Genomic DNA, 21,876 nt, shown 5'->3' with positions numbered 1-21,876 from the left:
GTGAGAGAGGGAAAACATCCCCGTCTGCCTGCCTTGATCCTTTGCCGTGGGTGCTGAAAGCGAGTCCCCACGCCTGCTGTGAGCGCTGCCTGTCGAGATGTGTTTCCAGGTGGGCTTTAAGCAGCATTCAGCTGCTCTTGCAGCTCTCTGCGCGTCTCCCTCAGCCCGGTGAGCAGCACCTCATCTCCTCCAGCCTCCCCGCCCCCTCCCGGCTCCCTGCAGGGAGGTAACGGGGGAGGAGGTGGCGGCTCAGCTGGAATCCTTCCTGTGTCCGTCATCGGGGCGGCCCAGGCTCTGCCACCGGCCCGGGGCTGCCTGAGGTGGCTTACCCCATGTGATGTGGGGAGGAGGGCTCCTGGCCGTAGTAAATGGGGCCACTGGCACGCACCCTTTTCGCCGTGCTTTCCTTTGGGCTGACGCTCAGTGCTGCAGCTGCTAGAAGCCGGGTGAGCCACGCTCCTTTCGTCCTGCAGGGTAAATAAGATCTCTGCTGCTTTGGGACTGCTGGGTGAGGGTTCTTCACCAGGGTTGTGACTGCTGGGGACAGCTTAAAGGCTCCAGGGCTTTGCCACTTAATTCCAGCTCTTTTCTCAAAGCCTGCTTAGAGATGGAGGTCTTGGCTGCTGCAGCTCAGTAGCATGAGGTCCATCTCCTCCTAGCTGACCGGAATAAAAATAACAGCTTAAGGCTGGCAGGCCCGGTGCTGGGGAGAGGAAGGCTAGGCCGTAAGTTTGGTGCTCTCTTCACGCTGCAGGCTTTAAAAAGGCAGCATAAATCATGCGGGGCAGCTGTGGGCTCCTCAGGCTCACAGAACTGATCTGCATGCTGGAAACTGAATCCACTTGCTTTGCCCTACACCCAGCCAGAGGGAGGCCTGGCAGGTGTTGCTCACCCAGTTGCTGTGTCGCATATCGCTTCTCTTATGCAGCCGTGGAGCACTGCCTGCCTCCCCTGTGTACTAACCTATTTTGTCAGCATTTGGGCTCCTACATTGTTATGGTAAAGTTTGCACAGCTCAACGTGTTTTTCATTCCAGTTGATTTTCTCTTCCTATCAGCCCATTTTTTTTCCTTTGCCCTCATTCTGTTTTTCCCCGCAGTACGCGGCTGCTGTTTGCTGAGAAACTGTGTCAGCCTTCCTCGTAATTAAGAGCCTGGCAGGAGCGAGCGCGGCAGCTGTTCTGGAGATGTCACCTATGGCACGGAGCTGACCGTAAGCTGGGGATGCGGGGTGGTGCAGGGGGACCCACCAGGAGCCCAGCACAAAGCAGTAAGTAACCCCCATCCCTCACAGCTGGGGCGCTCCAGCTGCCCGTGTCCTCTCGTTGAGCAGCTCCAGCTGCGTCAGAGCCAAGGTTACAGCCTTGTCTGGGTTCAGCCCTCTGGGATGGAGCCCATGTGCGTGTATAGGGGAGGAACAAAGCAAGCTGCTATCGTCTGCAGGCTGCATCTCATCGGCTGGGAAATAGATAATAGTTGTGATGTTGGAAAGTGAGATGGATGGAGAGCTCTCTAGTCAAATGGCCTGAAAATGGGTGAATAGAGTGAAGTTACTCAGTGCTGCTCTGTAATTTGGCTTCAGACTCTGTAGTTCTTTTATTAGCACAAAGGCTCAAAGCCTCAAACGGAGATGGTGGAGCTGGGGATCTTCTTGCCTCAGGATGTTGTGGAGGCTGAAAGCAGAGATGTTCAAAAAATGTTTTAATGGCAGAAAAATCCATCAGGCTCTGTGAAGTGAAAGCAGCCATCCCTGGCTGAGATCTTCCAAGCTGTATCCTGGAGGGTGTGGGACGGGGACCCAATCCCATCTCCCACCCCATCCGATAGATGATGTCGGCTAGCAGAGAAGCAGAAACAAAGGAATGTGAGGCTGGATTTTAAATCTTGTCCATGTGATACCTTCGGGACAGAATTCGGTATTTCCCTCTATAGCTGCTGTGTCGGGTTTGCCTCTTGGGGGCAACCTCGGCCTGCTCCAGCCTTGGCAAAGACAAAAGGGAGTTAATGCGCTGGGGAGGGGATGACTCACTGCGTCTCTCCCTGGCTTTGCTTTATCAGATAATTTTTGGCAATCGATGCAGTTATTTGCTGAAGGGGTTTAAGGGAAGCTGTCTAGGTTGGCCCGCTCTCTGCTTTTCAGAAATGACCCAGTTGCTTCTTGAAGGTCCCAACCTTGCAATCTTTCGAAGTTTGTGCTGCCTCGCTGTCCTTCGGAGAGTGTGGCATGAGAGGACTGCTGCTCTGCAGCTCCGGGCTAATGGGCAGCACATAAATCCGCTCGTGTAAGATTTACAGCGCTCTCCCGCTGCGCTTTTGCCAGGGATCCCTTGGGCAATCGCTAATCCTATCAGCGCTGTGGTTACCCTGACTTGTATGTAGGGGAGATAGCAAACTTATTGCTCCAGCTCCGCTGGAGTCCCGAGTTTGTGAGCAGTGCCACACAAACCCTGTCCGTAAATAACCATTTACATTTATTTAAAGGGCGTTGAGGTATATGGTGGAATAAAAGGAGTATTATTCATGCTTCGTGCTGCGGTTCCTAATGGGGCTTAGCACGCTGATATGACCTACAAAGCTTGTTGTTTCGTGCCCGCAGTGCTCTGATGTTCTTCCTACCCCGAGGGTCAGAAATGACGAGAATAAACGATGGTGACGGGTGTCTGGCAGATCCCCGCTCCCTCGCCTTGGAAGTGTCCTTGCAGGGAGCTGCTGGTGACATTGCCTGGCAGGCAGGGGGACGCTGCTTGCTCGGCCGGTCACGCGATGTGCACGGAGCGGCCTTGGCGTGCCGTACAAAATCGATGCCTCCTATATGCATAGCAATGCATCCGTGGTCGGCTTTCTTTCCCCTGAAGTGCAGCGGGAGGGCTGGCCGGGCCACCCGTGTGCGATGGCTGCGAGAAGCCCCGGTGTCACAGGCTGCATGCAGCCCCACAGCCCCCAGCACCTCGGTGCAGCCCAGGAGCTGCGGGTGCCCAGAGCTGCGTGCTCAGGCTGCTGGGCTGAGTCAGTCGTGCTGGGACAGCGGCCCGGCTCCGGCCAGCCGGCTGCTCATTAACCCAGCCCTGCGGTGTGCGCTTTGCTGGCTTTGACACTGGCTTTAATAGCTCCCTCCTCTTCTCTTTTCTTTTTTTTTCCTTGTTGTTTATAAAGGTAAATTAGCTGTATGGATATGCATGGACATGAATCAAAGGAATTCAGCTGACTCTTAAGAAGCTCCATTTACACCGTCATGTAATAGGAGATGTGCTAGAACACCAGGATGTGATGAATGCTGCCCAGTCCATAAACACCTTAGGACAAAGGCTGTTTGTGAGTGAGGCATTTCGGTGTAACTTCCCAAAATCTGACTGCGTAGGGGGAAATCCGTCAGGCTTTGGAATACATTAACTTGGTTGTGCAGCAGAGGTAGTGGTGAGATGCAGACCAAAGACTGCAGAAAAATTGCACTGAGCTGCAAAGCCCATGTTGGAGAAGTTGCATATCCACACGGCATGTGCCCAAGGCTCCTCTGACATCCCTTCCATGGGTTACCCCAGAGCTTTAACAAACAGCACTCAGCAGGTACGGCTGCCATCTTCCTCAGATGGAAGCAAAATTCACCACGTCACAGAGGCTGGGCTGCTTTTGAGATGCATGCTGATAGATGTGTTGTTTGGAGGGAGATGTTTCCATGGCAGAGCATCACCCTCAGCGGGGCTGTGATCCTTGGGACGATCCTGTGCACTCACAGCATCGCTCTGGAGGAGCGAGGGAGCTGCGGGTTGTGCAGGAAGGCCTGAGCTCAGCCTTTGCCAGTCCTCTGACTTGGAAAGAAAACTAAAACCAGAGGCGAGACTGAAATAGCTCATTTTGTCTCAGCAGACAAATACTTGCTTTGAGCATCATTGTCGCTCAGTCTAAATTACTTTTAAATGTTGCTTGGGATTGGGCAGCCTTTCTCAGCCGCTCACTGTGCAGCACCCCACTGGGGCAGTGCCTGTAAGGCCGAGCACTCGGATATCACAGTGATTCTTCCTGACGTCCACTTGGCTTCATTTTCTGACCCATGATTCCCCACCGAGGAGATGTCTCGGCTACATCCCAGCTGCACGCCCCTCCTCAACAAAGGCTCTGTGCCCAGAGGAGGCCGGGAGCCATGGGAGGGTGGATGGATGGTCGTCTTGGGGATGGAGAGGAGAAGCTGCAGGCAAGAGGAGCTGAGAGCCCGACCGGCTCTGAATGGCAGCTGACGTTACCATAGGGCTGGAGGGATTTTAGCACCTGATTTGTTGCCCCTACCTCTTGTTTCACAGGAGCCTTGTCATGCACGGCAAGGACAGGCGCCACTTGCAGTGCAGTCCCCCCAGGGCACTCTGCTTTCGACACAGCCACGCAGCTCTCCCAGCTCTGCCGGCTCCCTGCTGCGCCTTCCTGAAGGCAGCCTTGCAGCCGCCCTCCTCCCCATCTCTGCAGCGCTTCTCTAGCAGATGTATTTTTAAATCCCAGCTCATAAATTTTGGAAGCTCCTCTCCTTCCCCCACCCCCTCGCCCCTATCAAAGTGTCAGAGGCGAAGAAAAACCGTGAGAGTGATGTACGCGCTCAGCTTCGGCTGCCAGCGCTTGCAGGTTATTTACGGTGCTGCCGAGGCTGCTGCTTAAATCGTGTGGATGGCAGCAGCCTGGGCTCCGTGTGCAGGAGGGAGAGGTCACAGCCCTTCAGTTGGCAGTGTGTGGCTGCGTCCCTGCCATCGCTGCTCATCCCTGGAGTGTTTCTGCTTCCTCCTGTCCCACTGCTGCTGACCTGCCCTTGCCGTGTGCTGTCTGTCCATCCGGACCGGCTGGGAAGGCTTCCCCTGCCTTTCCCTGGGGCAGCAGGGCAGGGGAGGGCAGGCGGAGGCTGCCGTGACTCAGCTGCTGCTCCCTGCAGCCAACCGGCACCTGGGCAAAGCATCCCCATTTCCACTTGTAAACGTCGGCACCGGCTGGGGGGAGTGTGGCATCCAATTGTGCAGGGGTTGGGGGCAGTGACATGTGCTGCTGAACGGAGTCAGGGAAAAGTCTCATCCATAAAAGAAACTGAGCCCTAAGTGCCTGCTGGAGCCGCAGCAGCAATGGTTGGCCATGCCCCTGGCTTCTGGCACATTACAACTTTCTCAGACAAATCCTGCAATTGTAATTTTCCTTGCTGGGTCCCGGCCCCAAGGAACGGTGGTTCGGAAACTTTGCTCAACACTTCAATGGAAGAGGATCCTGTGCCTTTCATGCTCTGCGCCTACTGGAGCATTCATCCCAGGGCCGATGCGCTTGGCGGGGCTCACAAGAACTGTGCCAGATCAGGATGACCTGAGCACCAATGGCTCCGTGTTCCAGCTCTGTGCTGTGCCTGGTGGGATGCAGGGGAGCTGGGGGAGTGCTGCTGCCTTTCCTGTGATGGGTTCATCCAGAACCAAGGGGCTCTTTCTGCACCCCTTTCAGTACAGGCTTGGGGACTCGAGCTGGTGGGCACCATGCTGGATTAGCATGGATTTCACAGGGTTTCATAAATCCCCAGCTCCCAGCACGAGGAGGTTTTGTAACTGGCGGCACCGAGCCAAATCCCTGCAATGGAGCTGCATTTTGCTGCTCTTGCTTGGAGCAAAGGAGGAGCAGCACCAGGAGCAGCCCAGCCTCCCCACCAAGTGCTTTCTGACCAAAGGCAGCAAACTGGGGGCAGCCTGGAGCACCCTGTGTGCCAAGGGCAGCGGCACTCTCCACGTTGTGAGATGATCCCAACAGTAAAAGGAGCACTGTGGCTGTGTTCTTGTTAGTGGTGTCACTTGGGATGGGGGTGTGGTGTGATATGGAAGCCATCACCGTGCTGGCTGGGTGTCAGAGGGGCAAAGCGGGCTGCAGGCAGGCTCACTGGGAACCAGCCAGGTGTTCTGAGTGGCACAAAGGGCAATTACGGAGCAGCCAGGCTGGGCTGGACAGCTGGGCACTGCAGCAGCTGCTCCTCTTCTTCTTCCCCACCCGGCTGCACTGCGCCACAAAGCTGGAGCAGAACTGCACTGCGTTGGGCCCCCGGCTCCAGCTGCAGCCCCAGGAAGGCTTCACATGGTAGGCAAGGCCCGGCGTCTGCACCAGCAGGGCCCTCCATTGCTCCGGAGAATCTCATGGGGGCAGCAGAGCAAGCGGAAGCTCTGAAAATAGATCTGTTTCCAGCTGCCGATGACTCGCGTTAATTAATTAAAGCCTCGCAAGCTCAGGCCTGTAAATAGGCAGTGTGGAGCACACCGCGCTCAGCTTGCTCTTTGCTCATGCACTAATTACCCCACTCCAAGGCCAGGAGCTAGCACAGCCTGAATTTGGGCTTGGGGCCACGTGGGCGGACAGGAGTGCTGCTGCGGGACAGGACGGGATGGGATGGGACCTGGGGAGAAATGGGTTGAACCATGGCTGGTGCTTGCAAACAGCTCTCCTGTGCCCATCCTTGTACCAGGAAGGCAATTGCAGGCAGCAGAGCCTCCTTGACCTCCCCATAGGGACGGCTGGTGTGCAGGTGGCTTCCCCCCTGCCATGCCACAGTGGAGTCGGGATGCAACCCAGGGGACCACACGCTCTGAATTCTCCATCCCAAAAAAGCTGTGTGGGCAGCGCTGCTGCCCTGCTGTGCTCTGGGTCTGGTTGGCTGTGCCAGGCAGGGCTGCGGTGAACCCGGTGCGCAGGTGTCAGTCTTCCATGGGGTGGGCAGGAGGCAAGGCGAGGTGTGGAGGAGAAGTGAGGACGGGAGGAAATGGCAATGAGCCGCTGGAGCGTGCAGGCGTGGCGGGAGAGCGGCCAGCAGCCTGGGGAGAGGGCAGTGCGCTGGGAGCGGTGCTGCACGGCTCTGCCAACACGGCAGGGAGGCACAGCACCCACCTCCCGCTCCAGCCAGCTTCCCAGTGCCCTAGATGCGACCTGCAGATTGCATGCCGCGCTTGAGCTTCGCGTCTTAGTGACGGATGAGGAAGGAGGGCTCAGCCACGTGGGGCAGAGGAGGCTCCGAGGGGCTCAGCACTCCCAGCACGCCCCACGCACAGGGTGCCAGCACCCCCAGGGCAGCACACCAGGGAATCTTTGGCTGCAAACTGGCTGTGGTGCGACGAGGCTGTGCTGTTGTTTCCCCCGTTGAGGACTTTGCCCTCACACAGCTCGAGGCCGGGCGCGGTGCCCAGCTGGGCGTGTAGGCTCCTGCACCTGGCTGCTGGCCGTGCTCCAGGCACCCACCCACCGGGTTCGGGGACCGGGGTGGCCTCAAGCCGGGGTGCTGCGGGACTTGGAGGGCACTCCCGCCGCTCCGCGATCCGGCCCCCGCAGCACCGCAGGTCCGTGGCCCTCACAGACCCGGGGCGGAGCGCGGCGCGCAGGGCGGCCGGCAGGGGGCGCCGTAGTGCGGGCGGCGCGGCACGGCCCACGGCGGGGCCGCGCACAGCGACCTGCGGAGGGCAGCTCAGCCAGCGCCGCGCCGCGCCGGGCGGAACCGGACCGAGCCGAGCCGCAGGCAAGCGCCGGGGAGATGGGATCGGGGCCAGCTACCGGTGGGGTGCGGGGTTCGGGTACTGGATCTGGGGCTTTGGATCCGCAGACGAGGTGCTGCGTGCCCCAGCGTAGGGTGCGAGTGCTGAGCACGGGGTGCTGGCTCATCACCGGGCAGGATTTGGGGTGCTGGGTGCGGGCGCCGGGTGCGCTGGCTGCGAGTGTCGGGTCTGGCACTGCGTGCACAGGTACGGTCCGGTGCCGGGTCCGGTGCCGGTGCGGTTCTGTGCGCCGGGCCGGGCTGCGGAGAGGCTTCGGGACGGAGGTGATCGGGGGTCGGGGGGCGCTGGGAGCGGTGCCGGCGGCAGCAGGGCCCGGGGCAGGATGGAGGCGGGGGACACCTGGCGGGGATTTTGGGGTGACCACAGCTGCGGGGGAGGAAGGGACGTGCGGGTCTGGTGGCGGTGCAGCCCATCCTCCCGGCCCGTTCCGCTCAGGGTTTGGGGCTGCGCCGCTGGAGCTCGGGGACGCCCCGAGCAAGGGGGGTTGCATCGTGCCGGGGACTGTGCTTGTGCCGGGGCAGTGCATTGCGCCCTGCTCCCGCTCCTACTGGGGCTGTGCTCGCCCCGCCCGCAGCCCAGGTGGGCCCGCGGCTCCTCCATCCCGGAGCCTGAGGCGGGGGTGGGGGACGCGGCAGGGATCCGGTGGTGCCAAGGCACCGTCTGTGAAGACAAAGAGGCTGCCCAAAATGGACGAGGAGCACAGACTCCCCCAGAGGCAGGGATCTGTTGCTGTGAGTGATGCCCGCTGCCGGCCCCCTCTGTGGCTGCGGCCCCCACCCCGACGGTCGTGGTGACGCTGCCGCCGCCCCCCATGGGATGTGCCCGACGGGTACGGGGCAGAGCTGCCCCCGCCGTGCTGCGATCCCTATCAGCGCTTTGTTTTTGTGTTGCAACCGGAGGGGAAAGAAAAACACAAAATCAGTGCCAACCCTTTCAGCTCCCACGAGCGAGGGCTGCGCGGCTTTTCCTCCCCCCACCTCCAACGTCCATCTGTTGGAACCTTTCCCTGCTTTCCCCGCCAGGAATACCGGCAGTGAATTTGGGGTGAGAGCAGCCGGGTGGCTGCAGCAGGAGGAAGGTGAGGTTTTGGGGCACCTTTGGTACCGTGCTCTGGCTGGGCTCAGCCCTATTGCTGCTCCCCTGGGGACTGAGGATCACTCCATCTCACCGCTGCCAAACCCATGCAAATCCACCCGGCTCTGATGTGAGCATGGCTGCATGCAAACCACATCGGGAAAGGCCGAGTCCCACACTCGTGGGGTGTACAGGAGTGGGATGCAGACTTAAAGAGCATCAGCTGCAGTTTGACCCCAAAGCTGGAGTTGTTTTGGAGGGAAACTGGAACAAACAAGACGAGGTCGTTAAGCTGGAACCAATAAGAGCGCTGCCATCATCTAGTTTTGCTGGACTTTGGGGAAAAAGAAATAAGGAAACAGTTTATCTTTGGAATAAATAAAGCATAAAGGAACAGGCGTGCAGGGAGCGCCCGCAGCCCCATGGGCCGGGGCCCCTCTTCCCGTATCTTACAGCCATGGGAGTAGTGCCTGAAACCTGAGCACCAGGGAGAACCCCTGTGGCAAAACTCCGAGCAAATCCCATGGTGACCAATGGCCCAGCAAGATGGAGTGCAGTGTGTCCATGGGGATGAGCAAATGGGCCCGAGTTTGTCCCAAACCCCAAATCTGAGCGAAGCTGCACCGGCAGCTGCTGGCTCTGCAGCGTCCCTTTAAATTTAGGGTTGAGGCTTTGAGTTGGGTTGTTTTTTTTTCATTTTTAATTGTTCCTGGGGGTTTAATTCTAAAATTATTCTCCTGCTTCTGCTGTAGAAGCAGTGTGCTCTGACCACAAATCCTTTTAAGGCTGAGCTGCACAATGAGCCACGGCGTGCAAGAGAACCGGCACGGGAACCTCTGCTGGGAGCTCTGCTGGGCACAGAAGGCTGTATGCCTGTCTGTCTGTCCATCTGGCCACGCAGTCTTGTTTTGCCACAGCAGGGAAAAAAAAAAACGCAGAGAAACTGTTTGCTTTTTTTTCCGGTGGAGGTTTTCCCAGCACTGCCTGCCTCTCCCTCCCAGTAGAAATGTGGGGCTGGGGCAGCGATGCTGAGGATGGAGGAGGTGGGATGTGGAGATGGCTCATCCCTGTGATGCCCCCAGGAGGATGGAGGTCCAGCGCCTCGCATCCTCATCCCCCCCTGTGTGCTGCTGGGGGGAGCTCGGCGCCCACTGCGGTGTCTCAGCACACTTCTCAGTTCCTGTTTGGCTCCCATGGCGCTCTCCCTCTGCTGCGCCCACATCCCAAATTTGGGGAAAGGAGAAGCATCGCGTGAGCCGCGCTATCTCGTGCATCTCCTGGGAAGCGCCTCGGGGTCGAGCAGGGTTTTGTTTAAAGAGCAAAAATAAACGCAGAGCGGTGCTGGTGGAGGTCACGGCGCTCCTTCCCTCCCCGGCCCAGCACCCAGCGCATCACAGATCCCCTTTTCCCGGAGGACTTTTGCCAAGTTGGCGTTTTTCTTGCTGCTGTCGGCAAAGTCCTGTCTGGCTGAGGAATGGATTGCCTCCTGCCCTGGGTCGCAGCCGCAGGCGTGTGGGAATGAGGCTGGGTGTCCCTGCTGCGCCCCGTTTGGGGCCGTTCGCTGGCGCTGCACCCAGGGATGTTTTATGATCTGCTGCAGCAGAGGCATGGGAGGGCTGTAAGTTGGGGAAAAGCTGCAGAAAGTTGCCTGGCAACCCTCATCCCACCTCTGCTTGCTGGGTACCGCGGGATCTCGCAGGATTTCGCTGCCTTTCCAAAACCGAGGGCTGCTGGAGCTGCATGACCCTAAATGAGGATTGTCATTTTGCTTGGCTTTCCCTCATCTCCCTGCCTCCCTAAGCCCATAGCTGTGTGGCTCAGGTGCATGCACAGCTTTGCAGAGCGCGGCTTAGGGATGCTAATGGCCGGGGAAGCTCTGGGTGCTCCCCAGCTCATCCAATGCTCTGGGTTCAGACTGGGAGCAGTGTGGGGAGTGGACATGGAGTGCCCAGGTCACCGTGGCATGGAGAGCACAGCAGTACTCTGATCTGAGTTGGACTAGGGATGCTTTCATTTTCCTCCTGCTCCTTCCCCCATTCTGTAGGTATTAAAAAAAAAACAAAACTAAAAAAAAAAAAAACACGCACAAAAATAAATAAATGGAAAAGAGAAGCTCAGAGCAGCTCTTTCCTTCGGGTAAAACATTAAACGAGCTCTTGGAGCGAGCTGCTTCATTTCCTTCAGGACAAAGTTGATCTGACGTGGGGGTGAAGGAGCCTTCGTACATGGGCGCAGCCGCTGGGCTAGAACGGCACAGCGTGCCCAGCCCCAGCACTGCCTGGGCTCTCCCGGGTAAAGTCCGGCGGCGGTGTGACGAGGGCAGGGTGTGCACGCAGGAGGTGCGGTCCATGCGCGTGGCCGTGCTGTTTGTTCCCGGTGGTGTTTGGGCTGTGCTGAGCTCGTAGCGCTGAGATGTGACATGGGCAGGAGATGCTGTGCGCCTGCTTGCTCGCTTCTGTGCCCTGCTGGTTTCCTGTTGTTTCCCTTCTCCCTCCCCTCTGCCCAAAGCCCGGTGCGGTATTTGCTTTAGGGAATCCGTCTGCAGCAGGCGTGTTTGAACAGCTTCGCTGGAGGGCCAGGTATTTGGTGTATATATAAAAAAAAGCCCTAAGCAAACAGGTTAATGCCAGCTGCTTTGCGGGGAGGTCTCCTGTGTGGAGATATCCTATGGTCTCTGTCCTCGGCAGGCAGCTATGGGGTGCTGGGATCCCCATCCTCATCTCCCCCATGTCTCCCCATCCTCCTGTCACAGTTTCAGTCCCTGAGGACGTTGGTGTCCCCGTGTGGCCACTCAGCTCCATGCCTCCCTGTGGTGGTTTCTTAGCCAGGATTTGCTTCTTGGCTGGGAGCTGAAGATGCTGAGCTTCAAGGCAGCTGTTGATAAAAGGGAAACTGAAATATAGTGGAAAAACACTGGGGGGAAAAGAACACAGTCTTGCTTGAAAACAAATGGTGGAGATACCAAGTGACTTTGTATTGCCTTCGCTTTACCCTGTGCTGCATGTGCCTGGAGCACCCCCCCCCAGCCCTCTGTCCTCAGCAGTCCCAGTCAGCTCTCTACACATTTGGGGTTTCCTTTACTTCCTGCCAGCTCCTGGCTTGGCTCTGGGGAAGGAACAGAGTCCTATGGCTTTCAGGTCACACCGGCTGCCCTGTTGCCTTCTTTGCACATGAGTAACCTGGGGACCACCAAACTCTTGTGCCCAGCAGCCCCTCTGACCTTGGCTCTCTGTTCCAGAAGGTTCCGGGGCAGCCCATCCCCAGCAGCAGCTGTGCCGGCTCCTCCAGCCGGGGGCTGCCCTTGCTGGGCACCAGGGATTGAAGATGTGTGGGGACGCGGTGCGGCTGCTGACCGCCCTGCTGGTGGCCGCGGCCATGGGCTACCCCAACCGGCGCTCTGCCACTGACCTGGATGCCACCCCCAGGATGACAGTCACCTTTGACGGTAAGAGGGCTCGGGGAGGGAACAGGAAGGAAGCTCACTCTGTTTGGGAGCGTTTCACTGTGAAAACTGTTTTTCTCTGCAGAGCTGTCAGGTGTGCGGCGGTTCAGTGGGCACAGCCTGAACTACACCACACTGCTGCTGGAGGATGAGCGGGGTATGCTGTATGTGGGCGCCAGGGGGGCCATCTTTGCTCTCAATGCCAGCAATGTGGCCGATGGCTCGCACCGCATGGTGAGCTGCTGTCCCCATTCCCAAGCAGCCTCCAAGCTCTTGGTGTGGGGTTTCATGCTGTGATGGCACTTCTCCCTGTACAGATCCGTTGGGAAGCATCTCCGGAAAAGCGGCTGGACTGCCTGCAGAAGGGCAGGAACAACAAGGTACGGCCGTTACCGGGCAGTGAGGGTCCCGTGGTGTCCCCAGGCTGTGTCCCCAGGCAGTAATGTGCGTCCTGTCCACCGTAGACCGAGTGCTTCAACCACGTGCGGCTCCTACAGAGGCTAAACACCACGCACCTCTACGCCTGTGGCACCTACGCCTTTCACCCGCTCTGTGCTTCCATTGTGAGTCCTCCTGTCCCCATCCGGGGTGGCTTTGGGGTGGCAGCTACCTGGGCACAGTCGCTGTCACACTGATGCCACAGGTCCCTGATGGCCATGTGGGCTCCTGCATGTCCCGCATCCCTCCCACAGCCGTGATGTGTGTCCCCATGTCCCCAGCTGTACTGCCAGCCTGGTTTGTCTCCAGCCACTAGAGGTGCCACCACACTTGGCTCCATCATTATTTAAAGTGCTTTGAACTACAACCCTCAAAGAAAATAACTCCTATGGGGACACAGATGTTGCAGGGAGGACCCAGCCCGGCTGAGGACAGCATCGGGTGGTGGTGTTTTGTTGGGAACTCATCCTGCCTGGAGGGGATGGCCGTGGGTGTGGCTTTGTCCCTGCCCTAGTGGGCACAGGGCTGTCCCCCGTGCTGATGTCCTCGGTCCTGCAGGATGCTGACAAGTTCACACTGCCCTCCCGCTTCGAGGAAGGCAAAGAGAAGTGTCCGTACGACCCCTCCCGTGGCTACACCGGCCTCATTGTGGGTAAGTGATACTTCACCAGGTCAGGACACTTTGGGCCACTATGGGGGCAGTCAACCACATGGACTGTGCTTGTGGAGGGTGCAGTGAGATTGGGTATCCTCCTCCTCTGCCTGGGGCACGTGGATGTGGCGGCTTTTGGGGCTGTCCCCACAGTCCCTGGGGTATGGTGGCCATGCTGACGGGTGCCTGCCCTGTGCAGATGGTGGACTGTACACAGCCACACGCTATGAGTTTCGGAGCCTCCCTGATATCCGGAGGAACCTGCACCAGCGGCCGCTGAAGACAGAGGAGTCTCCTCTGCACTGGCTGAATGGTAAAGATGTCTCTGTCCCCTGGGATTGGTGTCTGCGCTTGTCCAGAGTGCTGTACTGCAGGGGAAAACTGAGGCAGGGAGGGACTGGGGAACTGGTGAGTTCCCAATTGCTACGTCTCGCTCCATTTCCCCCAGATGCCGAGTTTGTGGCCTCCATGCTGGTCCAGGAAAGCAAGGACAGTCCTGTGGGTGACGATGACAAAATCTATTACTTCTTCATGGAGCGAGCAGGCGAGGAGACCACATCCTTCTTCGATAAGAGCCAGGTGGCTCGGGTGGCCCGGGTGGCCCGTGTGTGCAAGGTAAGGCTGTCCCTGAGGAGCAGGGGATCCAGGCATGCACCTGGGGGCAGACTTAGTTGTGTGCTCTGAGGGGTTCCCCTAATGGGGAATGGGGACTGTGAGGATGGGGACTGGCTCTGCACTGGGGGTGCTGGGCTCAGTGCACCCACCAAGAACCCCTGCCCACCTTCCCAGAGTGATCTGGGGGGAAAGAAGATTCTGCAGCGCAAGTGGACATCCTTCATGAAGGCGCGCCTGGTGTGCTACATCCCCTACTATGAGGTGCTGCGCAGCGTCTGCAGCCTGGACAGTGGTGGCTGGGCCAGCACCGTCTTCTACGCCGCCTTCACGCTCTCAGCGCAGTGGTGAGTGGGGCCAGGCGTGGAGCTGGGTGGAGGTGGTGGTGGGGGATAACAGGAGGTCCTGCACCCAGGAGGACGATGGAGGCCTCGGCTGTGTGCCGCTACGACATCTCCAAGGTGCAGCGTGCCTTCGAGGGGCCCTACATGGAGTACCAGGACTCCTCCCGCAAGTGGTCCCGCTACGATGGAGCAGTGCCCGAACCTCGGCCGGGCTCTGTGAGTGCTGGGGATGTGTGGGTTTTGGGGAGGGGGCGCAGGTGGGTGAGCCCCCACTGACAGCCATGTCCTCCTCCTGGGCAGTGCATCACAGACAGCTTCCGCCGAAGGGGCTACAACTCATCACAGGACCTGCCCAACAGCGTGCTGGACTTTGTCAAGCTGCACCCGCTGATGTTTGAGGAGGTGCAGCCGGCGGGTGGCGAGCCGCTGCTGGTAAAGAGAAGTGTGGCATACAGCCGCCTGGCGGTGGACCGGGTACAAGCCCTCGATGGGCGCTCCTACGACGTGCTCTTCATGGGGACGGGTGAGTGTAGGACATGGGACGGGTCCCTGCGTGGTGCTGGGTGTCCCGCATCCCCTCACTGCCCCGTCTGCAGGGGACGGCTGGCTGCACAAGGCTGTAGTGCTGGGCTCCAGCCTCCACATCATCGAGGAGGTGCAGGTGTTCCAGGACCCGCAGCCCGTGGAGACGCTGGTGGTGTCCCGCAGACAGGTGAGGGGTGGCTATGGGGCTGGGGGTGGCACGGGGCACCCCATGTGTGGGGCAACACTGCGAGCCGGGCCTTTCCATCCCAGAGGAGCCTGTATGTGGGGGCTGCTAGTGGAGTCCTGCAGGTGCCCCTGGCCTCCTGCGCCAGGTACAGCTCCTGCTATGACTGCATCCTCGCCCGGGATCCCTACTGCGCCTGGGATGGCGGGGCCTGCCGTGACACAGCCAGCGGGGACAGGTAGGGGCAGTGCTGATGGGGTGGCTGTGGGGCCAGCAGCAGGGCCACGTGCTGAACCCCAGTGTCTCACAGCACAGGGCTGGTGCAGGATGTGCAGAGTGGCAATGTGGGATGCCGGAGCGGCTCTGGGCGTGGTAAGTCATCAAAGAATCACAGAGTGGTTGGGTTGGAAGGGGACCCCAAAGCCCATCCAGTTTCAACCCCTGCCGTGAGGAGTTGGAAGGTCAGGATGCCCAGGATCCCATCCAACCTGGCCTTGAACACCTCCATGCGGGGGACACCCGCAGCGCTCTGGGGCAGCCTGTGCCAGGGCCTCACCTCCCTCAAGTGATGAATTTCCTTCTGACATCTGTCCCCCCAGGCTCCCTGCCGTGGAAGAACCGCACGGTGCTGCGTGGGGATGATGTGCTGCTGCCCTGTGACCAGCGCTCCAACTTGGCACGGGCTGTCTGGCTGCTGAATGGCAGCGAGGTGCCGGGCAGTGGGCAGGAGCAGCTGCGCGTTGGGGTGGATGGGCTGCTGGTGACCAACACACTGCCAGGACACAGCGGCGAGTACCGCTGCTATGGTGAGGAGCGTGGGCTGCGCACGCTGCTGGCTGCCTACAGCCTCACCGTGCTGCCCCAGCTGCCTCGTGCCACCATCACCACCACCTCTGGGTCCATAGCGGCCAGCCAGACTTCTGGAGACACCAAGGTGGTCTATGTGTCTGCTATCGTGGTGCTGGTGGTGCTGTGTGCCGTGCTGGGTACCGTCCTGCTCTATGTGTCCTGCCTGGAGAAGCGCAGGGGGAAGTACGTGCTGGGGGAGCCACGGGCTGTGAGTCCTGAGCTGCAGACGGTGTCGGCCAGCTGCCTGCGCAAGGCCCACGGGGACGATGAGGAGGAGGAAGATGAGGAGGATCTGGCTTATCCCTGCCTGCGCATCATCCCTGGTGAAGCACCCACGGCCATCGTGTCCCCAGCCAAGGAGCTGCCGGTGGCCGTGCCCCCCCCTCCGCCGCCACCGCTGCCCACCGAGCTCACCAACGGGGTGGGCTCCCTGCCCAGCGTCCTCCGCAAGATGAACGGCAACAGCTACATGCTGCTGCAGCAGCAGGACGAGCCGCTGGCCTCACCGCTCTACAGCGCGTCCTTCACCGAGGAGCTCAGCAAGATCCTGGAGAAGCGGAAACACATGCAGCTAGTGGAGAAGCTGGATGAGAGTTCCGTGTAGGACCGGGGTCCCACCAGTCCCTTCTCCCACCCCTGCCAGCAGTGTTACAGACTCAGCAAAACTACCTCTGGGACCGCAGCGCCGGGCTGGGCCCGGGCTCGGCCATCCCTTTGGCTTTTCACTCACTTTTGAGACCTGATGTACAGGAAAAAAAAAACAATGGGAAAAGAAAGGGAAAAATCCCCCAAAGAAGAATCTATTTAAATTTGGGAGCTCTATTTATGTATAAAACCCACCGATGGCGACCACAAGCTGGAGGCAGGAGCTGGAGCACAGCTGACGGTGGACATGGGGAGGGAGGGCTTATGTCTTATGTCCATCTGTCCATCCAGGCAGGCAAGACCCTGTCCTGGATGTGTGGACCTGGCCCACCCCATTGGGCATCCCCAGCCCTGGGTGCCCAGGCACTGAGAGGTGGGTGCAGAGCGGGACTGTGGGCTTGGGGCTGTGCTGCAGGGCCACCAGCTGCTGCCTGCTGCACATCTGCTCCCCAGGGCTGCCTGCAGGACAGATGCTCAGCGAGGGACAGCGAAGAAGAGGAGAGTTGTCCCCGTAAGTGGGATGAAATTGCCTGTGCCTGCCATCAGCCCAGGGTGAGATGCGGGATGAGTGCTATGGGGAGGGATACCACTGTGGGGAACCGGACCCTGACAGCATGTTGCCTTCCCACCACAGGGTGCTGCTGGCAGCAGGACTGCTCTCCGTGCGTGAGGGCCATGCACGCCAGTTGGCTTGTCTGCATCTTCTCCATGTGGTGTGGGAATGGACCAGCATCCTCTTGGCATCCTTGCCCTGCAGAGTGGACACGATGCACTTTTGCATCCTCATGCATTGCCAGCAGATGCTGGGATCTTGGCCGCTGCCCCCATGCCACGGACTGTCCCCTCGCATGCTGAGGAGCCCTACCCCAGGCTTTCTCCCTGCGGGGCCTCCAGCTCCCTGTGGCTCTGCTGGCCCTAACTCCCTCTCCACCCTCATCTACCTCTGCTCCCTCACCCTGGGAACAAGAGGGGCACCCCAGCTCTGTCCCTCCATGTCCCCCTCTGCCACCCCCTGGACTGAGGGCATCGCCCAGAGCGCAGCCCCCTCCCCACCGGGCATTCTATTCCTTCTCTGGGGTGGACGAGCTACCCCAAGGGCACATCGCATTCCCCCGGTACGGCCCCAGGGCAATAAAGGCGACGGCTCTGCGTGGAAGCGGGTGCTTCAGTGTGCGGCTTTATTGCGGTGCCCTGCGGGGGCCGCGCACGGTAAGGGCGGAGGGTTTGTTGGTGAGCGGGTGCCACTGGCCCTGTATGCTGGGGTTGGCGGTGTAGAAGGGTTTGCGGATGCGCACGATGTCCAGGCCGGACTGGGAGGCCAGCTTGGCGGCCAGCTGCACGATCTCCTCGCTCGTCTTGCTGGCGATCAGCTCCTCCCGCACCGTGCCGTTCACTGCGGGACAAGACGGACGCTCGGTGTGGCCACGCCGTCCCCGCGGCGCCTCCCGCCGTTCCCCTCCCCGCCCCGCACTCACGGTACTCGGCCTGCAGCACGGGCGCGGGGCAGTCGCACGGCCGCACGTACACCACCACGTCCGGGTGCCGCCGGGCGAAGTCCACCGCCTCCTCCTCCACGAACTGCCTGCGGGACGGAGGAGGGATCCGAGGTCAGGGCTCAGAGGCCACGCGGCGGGGCGGCGGGTGGCGGGCTCACCTGGCTCCGCGGGCGTCAGGCGCGGCGGGGCTGAACACCACCTGCAGCCGCTGCAGCTGCCGCACGTAGCGGCCCACGCCGTTGTGCAGCACGGCCGTCAAGAAGCGGCTGGCCGTCCCGCGGCTCGTCATCTCGCCTCCCGGAAGCGGAACGGCGCTCCGCGAGGAGGGGAAAGGGAGAGAGAGCGTCCGGCTGCGCCGCGCGCCGGTAGTGACGGCGAACGAGGGAGACATGGCGGCGCCCGCGGGGCTCCACGTGGGGGGGGCGGCCTGAGCCGGGCCGATGCGCGGGCGGGATGGCGGCGGTGCCGCTGAGGCCCTGCAGGGCTTCCGGGCGGTTCCTGCCGCTGCTGCGCGGCGGGGCGCGGAGCCGCGGGGCCTCCCCGTGGGCGGCGGGGCCGGGCCGGGTGGCGCAGCGGCGGTACAAGAAGGACGTGCTGCCTGAGCCCGGCGGCGCCGCGCCCGCCGTTTCCGTCACCGAGATCCGGCGGTACCTCCGCGCGCAGGGCATCCCGTTCCAGGACGGCTACAGCTGCCTGCACGCCCCCAGCCTGTTCGGGCCGGAGCTGCCGACCGCCGCCGGGCCGCCCTTCACGCTGTTCATCGACAAGACGACGGGCAGCTTCCTCTGCACCGCCACGTTAGCCGAGGGCGGCTGGCAGGACCTGCAGGCTGCCGTGGAGCTGCGGCACCGCGGGGTCCCGGCGCCCGGCCCTGAGGAAGGAGAGCACGAGGAGGAGGAGGCGGAGGCGAGGAGGGCGCGCGAAGATGCGCGGCGCATCTGGGAGCGGGCGCTGCCGCTGGGAGAGCTGCTGGACGAAGAGGAGACGCAGACCACCAAGGCGGCCTTCGGCATCGTCCCGCTGGCCGACAGCACGCTGAAGCGCTTCGGGGTGCGCTACCTGCGGGCGGCCAAGGCCCTGGTGTTCCCTTGGTTCGCCCCACGCGATGCGGCGCTGCGGGGCCTGAAGCTGCTGGTGGCAGAGCAGCAAGGTGACGCCGTGAGCTACACGGAGGAGACGTTTCCCCGCTTCGACGCCTATCGCAACCTCTTTGGGCTGCCGCTGATCGGCCGTCGTGACACCGAGGTGGTGCTGACTGGAAGGGAGCTGGACGCTCTGGCCCTGCACCAGGCCACTGGTGTGCCCTGCCTGGCATTGCCGCGCGGGGCCACCATCCTGCCGCCTGCCCTGCTGCCCTACCTGGAGCAGTTCAGGCGTGTTACGCTGTGGCTGGGTGATGACCTGCGCTCCTGGGAAGCCGCCAAGCTCTTTGCCCGCAAGCTGAACCCCAAGCGCTGCTCGCTGGTGCAGCCCGGAGACCTCCAGCCACGGCCTTTGGAGGCTTTGAACCGGGGGCTGAACCTCACCAAGATCCTGCGTGCCGCCCTGCCTGCCGGACACAAAGCCATCGTCTCCTTCCGACAGCTGCGCGAGGAGGTGTTTGGGGAGCTGGCCAACAGCGAGCAGGTGGCTGGTGTCAAGTGGGCGCGCTTCCCTGAGCTCAACAAGCTGCTCAAGGGGCACCGCAGAGGCGAGCTCACCGTCTTCACTGGTGAGGGTCTCCACCCAAAGTCTGGCGTGGGATGCTGCTCATCCCATGCTTGGGTTGCTGTTATTGGGTTGTTCTTTTTGGTATGACTATTGCCATTGTGCATTCTCTCCCGGCTCGCTTCCCAGTTCATCCCAAGCTTGGGTTACTCTCACTGGGTTCTTCTTCTGGTTCTTCTTCTTGGTATGACCATTGCCATTGCGCATTCTTCCCCAGCTTGCTTCCCAGCTCATCCCAAGCTTGGATTGCTCCTGTTGAATTCTTTTCCAACTACCCTTTAGTATGATCGTCACCATTGCACTCATTTCCCTGTTTACTTCCAGGTCCGACAGGCAGCGGAAAGACGACATTCATTAGTGAGTATGCACTGGACCTGTGCACACAAGGGGTGTGCACGCTGTGGGGCAGCTTTGAGATCAACAACATCCGCCTGGCCAAGATCATGCTGACCCAGTTTGCCACCCGGCGCCTGGAGGACCAGCTGGAGCTGTATGACGAGTGGGCCGACCGCTTTGAGGACCTGCCACTCTACTTCATGACCTTCCATGGCCAACAGAACATCAAGTATGGCACCATCCCTTCGTCCCTTAATGGTGTTCTCCTGTGTGCTGTGGCACAATGGAGTAAATGTGGGGCTGATCACACTGTGGTGATGGGGGTTGCAAAGTGTGACTCACAGGGCTGCACAGTAGTATCCGTCTGGTGGAGAGGGGTGGAGGAAAAAGGAGGGAGGGGAACAGGCACTGTGGTGCTGCCAGCTCCCCCCTGCGCCTGGCTGGGTTTTTCCAGTGCTCCTGGTGTTCCCCTTGCAGGACGGTGCTCGACACCATGCAGCACGCCGTCTACATGTATGACATCACCCACGTGGTGGTCGACAACCTGCAATTCATGATGGGCCATGAGCAGCTCTCTGCAGACAGGTAATGCTTCTATGGGGGTTTGACATCATCTGGGTGTCCTGTCTGGTGTAGGAACCCACATTAGAATCATTAAGAATGGAAAATACCTCTAAGATCATTGAGTCCAACCCCAAGCCCTGCTGTGCCCACTAAGCCACGTCCCTCAGTGCCACATCTTTCTTTTACACCTCCATGGAGAGATCAGTTCACCACCAGCCTGTTCCAGTCCCTCACTGCTCTCTGAGAAGAATGTTTCCTAATATCCAACCTACCCCATTTTGGGACAGTCACCCCCACGGAGCACTGACACCCATGGGGTTGTGGCACTGCCCCCATTGTGTCCCCTTGGTGTCCCCTGCAGGTTGGCAGCACAGGACTTCATCATCGGCGCCTTCCGCAAGTTTGCCACCGACAACACGTGCCACATCACTCTGGTCATCCACCCGCGCAAGGAGGACGACGAGAAGGAGCTGCAGACCGCCTCCATCTTCGGCTCTGCCAAGGTGGCTCCTCCTGGCCCTCAGGCGGGGACAGGGTGGGGACATCGGCACACCATGACCCAAAACGTGCCGTGGTGGGGCTGGGTGTCCCCTGTTACCTGGTGGCACACAGCTGATTGGTGCTTATAGGTTGTGGGTTGGATGTGGCATGAGTTGCTCCATGGGGGTAGGGTGGAGGATGCTGGGTTCACCCTCCGAGCGCTCGGTTCCCCACAGCTCGCTGGATGTGGGGGTGCCCCGTGCCCTGCAGCACCCCCTGGAGATGTTCTTCTCCCCCAGGCCAGCCAGGAGGCCGACAACGTCCTCATCCTGCAGGACCGCAAGCTCACGACGGGTCCCGGGAAGCGCTACCTGCAGGTGTCCAAGAACCGCTTTGATGGCGATGTAGGCGTCTTCCCACTGGAGTTCAGCAAGGCCTCGCTCACCTTCTCCTCCTATGGCAAAAGCAAGGCCAAGCTGAAGAAGGTGAAGGAGGAGAAGGCGCCTTCACCCAAGAAGGGTCCCAATGGAGGTGTGGGTGGCTCCAGCAAGTCCTGAGCGTGGCAGGGACAGCCTTGGCACTCGGGCACACCATGTGCCATGCGGCTGTGCTCCTCCTGTCAGAGCATCCTCACATTCCTCAGAAATATGAGAGGAGCGGGAGAAGATGTGCAGACTTTGGGGTCTCTGGACCCTGAGCAGGTCATTATATGGTTGCTAAGTGGAGGCTACGGCCCAGGTTTACCTCCCGCATCGTATGGTGCTGGTACAGCTCTGCCAGCTTTGACCACAGTCTCCCCAGCCATGGGGTACCACCACCAGCAGCAGCAAGGCCTCGGGGTCCCAGCCCCGGGCTCCTCGGAGCCTCTCGTGGCAAAACACTGTGTCTGAGCCCATCCTCCCCATCGTGGGGAGCCCCGGGTCGCCTTTTGACCCCGTGCTGTTTTCTCTACACTTTTATTAAAGCAGAAGTATGAATGCCGTTTGTCCTT

The 21,876-nt window shown here is 60.3% G+C and overlaps 3 protein-coding genes across 6 annotated transcripts; 2 read left to right on the top strand and 1 right to left on the bottom strand.

Annotated features, from left to right (window-relative positions):
• The first annotated feature begins 1,208 nt into the window (after positions 1-1,208).
• Positions 1,209-17,449, top strand: SEMA4G (semaphorin 4G). 4 transcript variants are annotated; one of them, XM_048944782.1, is made up of 17 exons: positions 7,508-7,723; positions 11,850-12,056; positions 12,139-12,287; positions 12,371-12,433; positions 12,518-12,616; positions 13,050-13,143; positions 13,343-13,456; positions 13,592-13,758; positions 13,933-14,102; positions 14,171-14,315; positions 14,400-14,622; positions 14,696-14,811; positions 14,895-15,046; positions 15,119-15,180; positions 15,408-16,675; positions 16,756-16,854; positions 16,937-17,449. In XM_048944782.1, the coding sequence occupies exons 1-15, from the start codon at positions 7,516-7,518 to the stop codon at positions 16,259-16,261; spliced, it is 2,823 nt and encodes a 940-aa protein (XP_048800739.1). In that variant the 5' UTR covers positions 7,508-7,515; the 3' UTR covers positions 16,262-16,675; positions 16,756-16,854; positions 16,937-17,449. The 4 variants fall into 4 exon arrangements, with proteins under 4 accessions (XP_048800741.1, XP_048800742.1, XP_048800739.1 ...); XM_048944784.1 differs by lacking the exon at positions 7,508-7,723 and adding an exon at positions 1,209-1,269 and having other exon boundaries at positions 15,408-16,854; positions 16,937-17,448; XM_048944785.1 differs by lacking the exon at positions 7,508-7,723 and adding an exon at positions 7,396-7,500 and having other exon boundaries at positions 15,408-16,854; positions 16,937-17,448.
• MRPL43 (mitochondrial ribosomal protein L43) lies at positions 17,450-18,195 on the bottom strand. The gene is made up of 3 exons (XM_048944837.1): positions 17,957-18,195; positions 17,778-17,884; positions 17,450-17,695 (listed from the first exon to the last, which is right to left on the bottom strand). The coding sequence occupies exons 1-3, from the start codon at positions 18,187-18,189 to the stop codon at positions 17,481-17,483; spliced, it is 555 nt and encodes a 184-aa protein (XP_048800794.1). The 5' UTR covers positions 18,190-18,195; the 3' UTR covers positions 17,450-17,480.
• Positions 18,196-18,238: 43 nt separating this feature from the next.
• Positions 18,239-21,862, top strand: TWNK (twinkle mtDNA helicase). Its single transcript, XM_048944803.1, has 5 exons — positions 18,239-19,509; positions 19,830-20,070; positions 20,319-20,426; positions 20,767-20,908; positions 21,185-21,862. Exons 1-5 carry the CDS (start codon positions 18,252-18,254, stop codon positions 21,440-21,442), a joined length of 2,007 nt encoding a protein of 668 aa, XP_048800760.1. The 5' UTR covers positions 18,239-18,251; the 3' UTR covers positions 21,443-21,862.
• The last annotated feature ends 14 nt before the right edge of the window (positions 21,863-21,876 follow it).

The sequence above is a fragment of the Lagopus muta genome, chromosome 5 (assembly GCF_023343835.1).
Source record: "Lagopus muta isolate bLagMut1 chromosome 5, bLagMut1 primary, whole genome shotgun sequence".
NCBI lineage: Eukaryota > Metazoa > Chordata > Aves > Galliformes > Phasianidae > Lagopus > Lagopus muta.
Note: the sequence above shows the minus strand (reverse complement) of the source record. Positions and strands in the feature narration are given on the sequence as shown.